The sequence below is a fragment of the Thunnus thynnus genome, chromosome 13, assembly GCF_963924715.1.
Source record: "Thunnus thynnus chromosome 13, fThuThy2.1, whole genome shotgun sequence".
Lineage (NCBI taxonomy): Eukaryota > Metazoa > Chordata > Actinopteri > Scombriformes > Scombridae > Thunnus > Thunnus thynnus.
In genome coordinates, this window is record NC_089529.1 from 1,752,929 (window position 1) to 1,764,698 (window position 11,770).

The following is an 11,770-nucleotide window of genomic DNA, read 5'->3' on the forward strand; positions in this document are numbered from 1 at the left end:
CACAGCAGTACATTACTTAGCTTCCATGCCAGGACTTCTGCCTGCTTCTCTGAACTGAGGGAGTGCAGACATCTACTGCAGATAATACAATAACTATGGATAAGTACTTCATACAACCCCACTTCAAAAAACTGCAAACCATCCCTTTAATGACATCATGAGCTAAGACAGAACATCAAAGCATGTCCGACAAAATTCAAATTATTTGCTACATTTCTGTACAGTGAAGTTATAAAAACATCACATAACCATTTTAAGTGATGTGATGGTTTATCTTTTTCTGCCATGTAACTTTAAATCACATATGGAATTTTATGCCATATTGTATGAAGTTTCCTGATGTTCAGAATTAATTCTCTGGAAAAGCAGAAGATACTGAGCTCAAGGTCAAAATATCACTACATGATTACAGCTGAATAAAAGTTTGGTTAATTCTTTGGTTTGCCATACATCATTCTGATTGGACCAGGGAAGTTTTGTGTAGAACATGAGCACAAACTATTTGCTGCTGGAGTATTTATGATGGACCAAGAAACATGACATGCTGCCATGCATGTGGCCTTTAGCTAAATATGGCATGTTGTTTATGTCAGTAATGAGTATTTGTCCCAATAGCATAATAAGATTTTTCACCATGTATCCCACCAGGGAGTCAAGAGGACGTGATTCTCTCATATGAACCTGTGATGCGACAGGAAAGTAAGTCAACACTTCCCAGTGTATGAAAATGTGTCATCAACACTGTATCACAGTGTACTAATGATGCTCACATGTCCATTTGGATATTTCAAACATAAAGTATCAGTGTAATTGATGAAAGTTAAGTGGAGTCTTGGGCTCACTTATTCCTGGCAGGAAAAAAATCTAGCTGAACAAAGAACTACAGTGAAAGAAAATGAGAACATTTCAATCAACACAAGTAACTCTTCTAATGACAGAGACAGAACAAGTACATCGGAGCATTCCAATATTGATAATATATATATTATAAATGTAGTATTTATGCCATATTTTATTTGATTTGTATTCTATTTATATTCCATATACTCCATTAAATAAAAAAAACATTTTAGATCAGTAATTAAGTCTTTTTATACAGGCTATGCTTGTCATTTTGAAAGTAGCTGTGTCACTTTGTTAGACAAATGTAGAGTTTGGGTTCCAGCAGCTACTTTGGTTATTCAAACCTAAAACTTACTGTCTCTAGTTGTGTCTGCTCCCTCATATGTCACATCATTGTTTCATGGTAGGAACTCAAACGTCCCTCACTTTTCATGCTCAGAGCACATACTTTGTTTTTCCTTCCAGTTAATTATGCCAGACCCATCATCATCCTCGGACCGATGAAAGACAGAATCAATGATGATCTGATATCAGAGTTCCCAGACAAGTTTGGTTCTTGTGTTCCACGTAAGTACTTCATGGAAATGGAGCAGGAGTTTATTTTGATTTATCCAACAGTGAAACAAAAATGATCTGAAATGACAGGCAGTATTCATGGTGTTCAACAAGTGTTGTGTGGTTGCAAACTGTCAAGTATTACATGATAGTTTATAGCATGACATGATGTGATACTGACAAGGAGTAGACATGGTGACATCACTGCCTATGTTCATTGATCAGTGATGACCATGATCATATCATATCTACTGTACAGTCAAGTGTCATTCACACCAACATCACCCCCTCAGCCCACCAGTGTTCCCAAATGCAGTGATGGCTGTTTGCTATTGTTGCACCTACCATTCATCCAAGAATAAAACACATGTAAACTACAAAAGTGTTGAGAGATACAGGTCTTTAGTTTGACAGTGATGAACTGGCAGTAACACATGATAATGCTGTATGAATATTCCAGAGTTTTGACTTGTGCAGTAGCACCTGTGACAGACACCTGACGGTCAAATCTCTCCTCTGGTATCTGAGAGAACGCACAGTTACTATAATATTATACTGATATCATGTGAGAAAAATATCATAAGCTCAGGAACATTTCAGAAATATTATATTGATGTTAGAAATGACATACAAAAATATGAAGTACATCATACATTCAGCTTCATGTAATGCTTCTATAGTGACATAAATGGCAAGAACACTATCAGCTTAAGTTACTGTTCATCTGTTTGTGTTCTTCTGGTGTGTGTGTGTGTGTGTGTGTGTGTGTGTGTGTGTGTGTGTGTGTGTGTGTGTGTGTGTGTGTGTGTGTGTGTGTGTGTGTGTGTGCGTATGAGCACAGCACCTACTGTGACCCCATTTTGACTCATTCCTCTGTGCATTGTGTCCTTCATCAGCCAAAGCATGTTTTTATTTTGCATGTTTTTATTTACTCATCTCTTTTATTTCAATTTACCCTTAAACCATAAAAAGCTGCTAACAGTTCAGGGCATCAGGGTAAGTGAGCTGATAAGCTGAGTTGATTCTTTCATCCCTTTTATTAGAAAAATGTGTCTTGTAGTAGTTTGTCCCCGTACGTTTTCTCCTTTTATGTTTTATAACTAATAGTTTGTGTAGAATCTGACAGAATTAAAAAGCAAACATAAGTAAATGCAAGTATCTACTAGTCTTGTTATAAGTCTGGTCTTAAGTTATAAAGATTATATTCTCCTCTTTGCACCAAAGATACCACTCGGCCAAAGAGGGACTACGAGGTGGACGGACGAGACTACCACTTTGTGATGTCCAGGGAGCAGATGGAGAAAGACATCCAAGAGCACAAGTTCATTGAGGCGGGACAGTACAATGATAATCTGTATGGAACGAGTGTCCAGTCTGTGAAATATGTGGCTGAAAGGGTGAGACTCTTTACCTGTTAAAAGCTGCATGTTTGCTGCACCACATGGAAGCAAAAATTTGAAGTACTATTAGTTCTTGAAGTGTTGATCAGCCCGGCTGCTCTGGGATTTCTCTCTGGACGGAGCTTTTACTTGCTGTGGTTTAGAACATAGTTTAGATTTCAGGCTCCACTCTGTGATTTCAGTTTATTTTTAGATTTTATTGTGCAGCTTTAATATTATGACCTGAGAGATTAGACTTTGTGTAGTTCATTGTGGTACATCTTTTCTAAATTCCTGCGTGCCTCTGTCTCAGGGTAAACACTGCATTCTAGATGTGTCTGGAAATGCCATCAAACGACTACAAGTAGCACAACTCTATCCCATCGCCATCTTCATAAAACCTAAGTCTATTGATTCATTAATGTGAGTATTCATTTTGTCTTTTATTACAAACCACTTCTACCAGATTCCCTTCAATATTAACTCACATCTATAGACCACATGTTACATTTTGTTTCATGTTACTGAAGGACTTACTGGAATTGTGTTCAGTCGTCATTAAGAAATGAAATATGTTGAAATAAAACTGTTTTGTGTGCAGGGATATGAATAAGAGACTGACAGAGGAACAAGCCAAGAAGACGTTTGACAGGGCTATGAAGCTGGAGCAGGAGTTTGGTGAATTCTTCACAGGTATGATATTAATAAAAACAAAAATACAAAAGAAGACATCTATACACAGTATGTGAACACACAACTGCTGATTTAAAGGCTCTCCTTCCATCTTAAGACAGAACAGAAGGAGTGTGAGTGTTGTGTTCACGTGACCACATGCAGACACCGGAAATTTCAAGATTATTATAGAGAGATTTTCTCTGAACCCCATGCAGACTGGATATGTCTGCTGATGTTTAAGCTAACTTCTGCAGTTATGAAGGGTTGGTGTGAGATAATCAATAGTAGTGCATGGGAGGGTTTGAATTTGAAGTCATTCTAATCAGACATTTTGTTCAGAATCCAATGTGCATAAAAATGTTTATTATTAATGTGTCGCAGTAATGGTGATCCTCCATTTCTCCACTTTAACTTTAAATGTATATTAATGGTACTTAGTATTCCCTTTTGTCATCTTAAACTTAAACACTTAAAATCAAAATGTAGAACCATTTTATGTCAGAGTATAAGCAGAAGTTAAAGTGTCAAATTTTAATGTGATATTAACTACTTTCACATTTTTCTGATGGCATGGAGCTGGTCCACAGTGTCTTTTTTTATTCTACCACCACAACAATCCTACTAATAGGGTCTCTAAACATTTGACAGCCTCATGAGTGAAAGGGTGCATGTGTAACTGTAAGAAATGTAATGTACCTGTTCCATACACGTGTCCAGCATACATAAAAAGTTCCCTTTGCTTTGCAGCCCTGGTTCAAGGAGACACCTTAGAGGACATTTATAACCACTGCAAACAGGTCATAGAGGAACATTCAGGACCCTATATCTGGATCCCCTCAAAGGAGAAACTATAATAACTCATCACCCTGGAAGGGAGTCTGGACTGCTAGAAACTAGTAATAAGTTGTAACATATGATAACTGTATGGCGATGAATAGTCTTCATAAATACTTATTGTGAATATGTTTTGTTTTTGTTTTTTTTTATTTTCTCTTTTGTTTGGTTATTGCTTCATTTTTCACTCAACATGAATGTTCCTGAATGTATACCACAAAGTGTTAGAAAATTTTAGGTCTTGAAACATGAACCGTTTGTATATTTGTTGATTTTTATTTGGACAAAAAGGAAAAGACATGTAATGAAAAGTAAATAAATGTGGGGTATGTGTCCACATCAGCACTGTGTGGAATTTTAAACAGGAAATTGGAGGTGGTATATACAGTGCAGATGTCTTTGCTTTGCCAACATAGGAGGAAAAGTAGGTACTCCGACTCAGACACCCTCACCCTCCCCTCACACTGCAACAACTAGCAAATAATCATATGAAGTTCAATGTTTTGTCTGGATTTAGCATCTGTGCATCCCCTGAACACAGCTTTGCTTTTTGTTTGTTTACATCATCATTTCTTCTTTGAATTATTGTATTTATTTCTCTGACATGATGTTGAGGATGTGTGAGGAAAATGTTTTATTCACTGTATAATTTTCATGTTTTGTTTTGTTTTGTTTTTTTTACTTAAAAGCAGACATTACTCATCCAGCTGTTGCATTGACAATGATAAGTAAAGGGAGAAAGCTGCTATAGGCAACGGAGATGTAACACTATATTTTGCTACTTAAATTTCAAGAGGGCACAAAAGCACATAATTATTTATTACTGAAAATATAACTTTGATTAAAACGTCATTTACAGAGCATATTTTATTTGAGTGATGTATGTTGTTATTGTGTTAGGATGGGTGGGAACATAATGGTGAAAGATGCATTCGATGTTCACAGTATTTTGTAGATTTGCAGTAGAGAGGGTGCTCAAAGTAGATTCAATGTAATACTGAAACACATTTTTGTCTTTTACACTAATAGGACAGTGAAGTATAGGAATAACAATAAAAGACAGATACTTTTTGACCATAGAAAATATCTGACAGAAAAAAAAGCAAAGAAGGCAGAAGATGAAAGTGAAAGCATAAATTGGAGACGAAGTTAAGTATCAAATACTAATATTCTGTAGCAACATTACGGAGTCATTACAGACTTGAAAGACTAAAGAAGGTGAGTTTAACTGAAGATGATACTGATTCAGATGGCTTGTTCTCTTTTTGCAGTGTTCCACAGTCCTAATGATTTATAATCCACAGTCTGACCAGCGACCTGAGGCTGCTCTCCAGTTCACATACCATTCAAAATAACATGAAGCATTAAAACCAGTCAGAGCAAAGTTAAAAACCAATTGTAAAAACTCAAATGAGTTTTACAATGAGTTCTCCTCAGCCACAGCTGCACAAAAATAATCTGGAAAATGTCCAGTGACATTTGATTCAGCATGTTTATTTATTCTCTCAACTGTTGAGTAAAGCAGTTATTTATTCCAGAGTTCATGGTTCAGCCTGTGATGATCTGAATGCTGTTTCAGAGGCTTTTTCCACCCTGACATGAATCACTGAGGATTAGATTGTCTGGTATAAAAATGTAAACATCTAAAAAATACTAATTATGGACACAAAGTATTAGCCATTGGTGACTTCAGCCTAAAACATTGACCCTCAGATGGTTTATCAGTGATCCTTAGTGATTACATCTCCTACCTCTGGTTCAAACAGAAAGCTGTATCAGTAGCTACAAGGCCGACTTTCTCTCATGAGACAGTCTTACTTATAAGATGTTTCTGAGCTGGAGAAATCATGACTAAACATCCCTTTTAACTCATTCCCAAGTCAGATCTGGTTTGAAAACCACCTTTAAATTTCCAGCAGAACACCTGACAGAGTAAGAAGTACTATCCTGAATCCACTAAAGAGAGCAAGGAAAGATGAATAAAGCTGTTTCAGATTTATTGTTTGGTTGAGAAGTGGAGTCCTGATGTCCTGAGCAGACCCTTAATTGAGCCAGCACGATACAATATATTCACAATATAGTTTACTCAACAGTGCTTGCCTTGTTTGAAAGGGCATACGATATAGTACCTCGCTTTGTTGAAATTAAAGATAGAAATCCATTATCTACTTAAAGCACTTGGCATGACTAACGTATCTACCAGTGTGATAACCTTCCTGTTCAGTTGAACTGCAACACCATTGGCTGTTAATTCCCATAACAACAATTTGTGAGTGATATATATTCTAGTATTCCTGCTCTTTGATTTAGACAGCATGTTTCACCCAACCTGTTATCAAGTAAATATAGTAGTTCCATTAATTACAGGTGTGTTTCTAATCAATGGGACATTTCAAAAGTGCACTTATTCATTATTTTTAGTAAATCAAATAGACACTATGATAACGGTAATGATTACAACTTTTAAAGCAAATATAAATTAAATTGATTATTGTGTGAGATTGCACAGTGGAACCTGAGAAGACTGAATCCTGACCTGCTTGTATGGACCACATACTGTATCTGTAGAAGACTGATAAGAAGCACTTAAAACACGCCGCCATTTCTGAAACGAGTGTTTAACTTTGAAGATGAAAAAGATGTTTTTATGTACAGATAGGATCATTTTTCTCTTGTCCCTTGTTATAAATTGGTTGAGATTTGTGTCTGATAGTAAAACACGCATCAAAAATACTTTTCAGCGTTGATATTTGTAGATCAACACTAGTGTATCCTTTTATTTTTTGCAATATGTTTCTGGAAATCTGTCATCATTCTTTTGCAAATTTTCCATAACTTGTTGGTCACCACTTGCCTTAACAGAGTAGGTTTACGGTATATCAGAGATGAAAGCTTATAAATGTACTTTTCCTTTGAGAATAGAACATTTTATTTAATCCTCCTTCACATCTATACTCTAGTGAAAGAAGGCTGAATCAATTATATATACATCATTATGCTGAGGCTGTTGGAGCCTTGTTCTGATAAAGTTAAAGGCTGAAGAGATATTTTATATTTTGTAATTTTATCTTAAAGACAAGCATTTCTGTGGCAACAAGAAAAACATTTTAAAATGCAAATGGTGAATGATGAGACACCTTAATATTTTGACCCTTGTTTTTCAAAAGTGTTATTGGCCAGCAATATGACCACGTGTCAGAAAATATATCTTCATATACTGGCTTGATAATAATGCTAAACCTGATATAGTACTTCCAAAGTCATTGTGAACAGTGTAACACATGATATTTTACAGGCCAGTGGGGATTTTTGTGTGGAAATGTAAAGGATGTCTGACCTATGCATGTTGCAACAGTCTTCTGTTTCCTGTGGATGTGCAATATTCAACACAACTGAAGCGTTGAGGTACTTGATGTGTTTTGAGACATGATCAAACTGCAGATTTGAATCATTCAATCAGACTTGTGTCTATTTTAAACCCAAATAAAAAAACACTGTTGTAAGAGGGGGTGTCCAAGCAATATGTTTTGGTTAGCTTTTTAGTGTATTTCCTTTGCAGTAGTAAATCATGATTCACAATTTAGAATTCACAATTATAATTTTTGACCCTATAAAAATATGCATTTAACCAAAAGTATCAACTACATATTTAGCTTGCCAGTGTTCTGTACCCAAGTTAATATGCACTGACACTGCATCCATATTCAGAAACTGCATCTTTGGAAAGAAACAGACTATGAACGTGTGTCCTACAGAGGACTTTAAGGCTCAGATGAACCTGTATCTTCACTGATACACAAAGTTTGACATCAAACCGCAAACCAGTTCCATGATAACCTAGTTTACAGGATGACCTGAGACATTTCATTTCAACACAGTGCACTTGATGCTAAATTGGAATCCATTATTTTCACATTGCAGTCGCTTTTCATTGGTCCACTTCAAGTGATGTATTTACCAATGACTGATGGCCACCTAAATGCAAATAGCTGGTGAATACTGTATGAGGTCACATGATGTTTTCTGCTTCATGAGTTGGGCAAGATCACTAAACATTCCACTTAACAGCTGACCTGCATCAAGTAATGACATTTAGTTGAGTTTGCATAGGATACAGAGATTGTGTTGTCCAAATGCAGGGAAATAAAGCTGCATTTCTCAGCCACATGGGGAGGAGAAATAGGACCGGCCTTGTTGACTTTGACCTGTGTTTGTTTCAGAGATGCAGACTTTAAAGTAGGCAATTCTAGAGTTTGGACACAGCTAACATTTGAATTCTATGTTTCTGCAGGAGCGCTTTGTGCAGACATGAAGTCATGTCGGTGATGGTGTGGATGACAATGGGGTTTGCACTTCAAAATATGTACCAGGCAGTCATTGAATACTGAATACTGAATACTTTCAAGTATATTTGCTGTAATTATTTCTAAAAAAAAAAAAAAAAAAAAGATTTACAAAGGATATGTTTACAAATGATCAACAACAAAAACACAAGTTTTCATGTCTTCAATTTTCATTCTTCTTTGAAAGTTGACAGCACATAAGGATGAGCTGCTCTACATACATGTAAATCTTTTGTTCAGCGTTGTGTGTAAACCTTCATGTCTGTTCAATATCAAGATACCATGCACTTAACATTCAGCACATTTGCCATATCTGATTTACACTCTGATTGTAGGTGTTTTTTTGTTCACTGGAGGGACGGACATGCAGGATACACACTTACAGTATTTCTTGCAGAAACTGTACATGTACTTGTCAACAGTGTTGCTTCTTTTTTTTAATATTTAGATTTTTTTCAGACATTTTGCATTTATTTAAGCTTATGAACACAGAGAACATGGATGTTTTGTTTGCATTATGTTACTGTATGCACATCTGGTTGCTTAAATGAACTACTTAAAAAGTATTGCTGTACATACACGGTTGCTGTTGTCATTATATATATATATTATATATATATATATATATATATATAATAATATATATATATATGACAACAGCAGACATCTTTTCAAAAGGGAAATTAAAAATGATGATACTTTTAAAAATGACCCTGGATGTGTTTCTTGTGATGTGTTGTGCGTAACTTGTTTGATAAGTAAAGACACCACACATTTGGACAACACATTATCATCAGAGCCATGGTGCAGTGTTGATATGTGGGAATTTACTGTGTAGACTAGATAGAGTAATATCACCTAGGACAATGACTTACTTGTGTGTCAAAGGTCACAACAGCATGTAGGAGGAGCTGGAGGATTTAATCAAATATCACAAGTGTGGCAATCCAACTACTCCTTACATTAACAGTCATCCACAAATTGCAAAATGTAACAGTTTGCAACTTAAACAGCCTTTTCAGACTGACAGTTATGCATTTTTTTCAGTGACTTTATACTTTAAATGTGCTTCTTTGGTTTTAAATAAGTGAAAACTGTAAGTCATTCTCAGTTGTGCATTAGTTACCTCACAAAACTTATTGCAAGGTAACGCAAAAGTAGTTCAGAAAGAAAATCCCACCGTGACTTTTCAGGGCTTGTAGTGTTGGAACTGTAGTGTTGCTTTCCTCTGACCAATAGCTCTGTGTCACTGTCGACTCCAGTTCCCCCATGCTTTACTGGGCACCTTGATCCAATGGGATGCTTCCCATTGAAAAGCTTAGGGAAGCAGCTGTGCACTGCACTTGATTAGAGGTGATGAAGTTAACATTTGTGTGAACAATAAGCCATGCAAAGGAAAGATTTATGTCTTATCAGAAGTGTTTAGAGAGTTGTTGGTTTCAGTTTTCTAAGAGGGGAAGAGGCTTCAAAGATGAGGACTAGTTGTTGGTTTGGCAAATGTCCATGTTGTTACTGTAACTTCCCTACCTCTGGTAGCAGCCACTTCCCTAAACTTTGTCTCATACAGTTCCAAATAGGTTTAGGTGTCTGTCAGACGGTTGTGCCACTGTGTCGGTCTGAATGGGCTACTACAATATCAGCAGGGCAATAACGTAATGCACAGAATATTATTCACTTTGTGGTTTTTGTTTGTTCCATTTCTGGTTTTGTCTCCTACCTTAAGTTATTTCTAGCTACAGTAAATAACAAGTAAAAAGTTGCAGCTCTGGATAGTTCACACATCCTCATCTTCAGTACAGTTGCCATTGTTACAGGCACATTCATTTGGATCAGCAAACACCTCACCTGTGTGCTCCGCTGTGACCCATCAAATCAGAAGAGCCCTTGGATGATGTTCAAGGACTCTAGGTCAAATCTTTTGGGTCACTCCCTTCAGGTAGTTATGCCTTGAAAGCCTCAAGAACTTATTTAGATATCTAGTTAATTATATTCCTACAAATGAGTTATGATTTCTGTTGCCTCTGCAACAGAATCTGATTTCAATATGGTCCACTGTACAGCCATATGTTTCCAGGAACAGCTAGACCAGTGGACCAAGTGTCTCCGTTGTGATCAGTGGAAGAGCCTGATCTGAGCCATCATTTGGATTACTTGTCTACTTATGTTGTCCATAGTATTGGCTGTTTGTATGTCAGCTGCTGTACATGTCTCCTATGAAGGTCCATAGGCATAGATTTGGGTATGTCTCTACCAATGTCAGGGCTCTAGTGAATTGTCCCCACCAATATAACTCCTTAGTGTTACCAGTAAGGTTTAAGCAGAGTATATACCTGGTATATACTGTACATGTGTCGTATATATGTAGCAGGGCTATTCCCATATCTCTCCCACTTCTACCTGCCTATCCCCTGTCCAGTCACTTTTACTTGACTGGTCACTGCCACATTACGTCACTTCATCCCTTCCACTTAGCTTTTGCTTTCTATGCAAGGAAAACACCAACACTGCAACAACACAGTCTGTTCAACTGTCATATCTGGGCACATTTTAAATACCCTGCCGAACATACACAGGTAGAGCTGTCCTTGCCCAATTTTCCTGCTTCCAACATATAAACTTCAAGAACTGACTGTTCACCACTTGCTGCTTATATATCCCACCCCTTGACAGGTGTCATTGTAACAAGATAATCAGTTATTCACTCCGTTTGTCAGTGGTTTTAATGTTGTGGCTGATTGGTGTATTCTATAACAGCTCACATGGTAAAATTAGTTCAATCAGGAAAGACACAAGTTGACATGAATGCAGAAGCTTTACTTAATAAGACTTTGGCATTGATACCGTCGATTAGATGGAAGTGTAGGGATAGAGGCCTATAAATAGCAACCAATCAGAGATCCCCCTAGGCAACATGACATAGGGTCTTGACACTAGTGGCAGAGGGGTGGTGGAGGCAAGCCCCCAGGAACAGCACTGGGCTTTGAAGCCAATTTGACATAGTGGCCAAACCATGGAATTATGACTTCTGAGGCCCAAAAAGCATTTTTCCCGCACACAATCATGAGAAAAGGAGCGGCTGTAAAATGGTGGATACATTTTTTTGAGTGTCACAACCCCCGCGAAATGATTAATTTCACTATC

General features: G+C 37.0%; 1 protein-coding gene across 20 annotated transcripts in view; it reads left to right on the top strand.

The window, feature by feature from the left end:
• The window catches only part of dlg2 (discs, large homolog 2 (Drosophila)), a 183,525-nt gene extending 175,734 nt beyond the window's left edge, over positions 1–7,791 (top strand). For 19 of the 20 annotated variants that reach the window (XM_067607239.1, XM_067607245.1, XM_067607244.1 and 16 more), the window contains 6 exons: positions 649–699; positions 1,309–1,410; positions 2,623–2,795; positions 3,091–3,200; positions 3,379–3,470; positions 4,200–7,791. In XM_067607239.1, the coding sequence (XP_067463340.1) occupies positions 649–699; positions 1,309–1,410; positions 2,623–2,795; positions 3,091–3,200; positions 3,379–3,470; positions 4,200–4,306 (635 nt within the window). In that variant the 3' untranslated portion in view covers positions 4,307–7,791. Of the gene's footprint in view, positions 1–648; positions 700–1,308; positions 1,411–2,622; positions 2,796–3,090; positions 3,201–3,378; positions 3,471–4,199 lie in introns of those variants that run through there. The other variant, XM_067607258.1, reaches the window with a different exon arrangement.
• Positions 7,792–11,770: the final 3,979 nt, after the last annotated feature.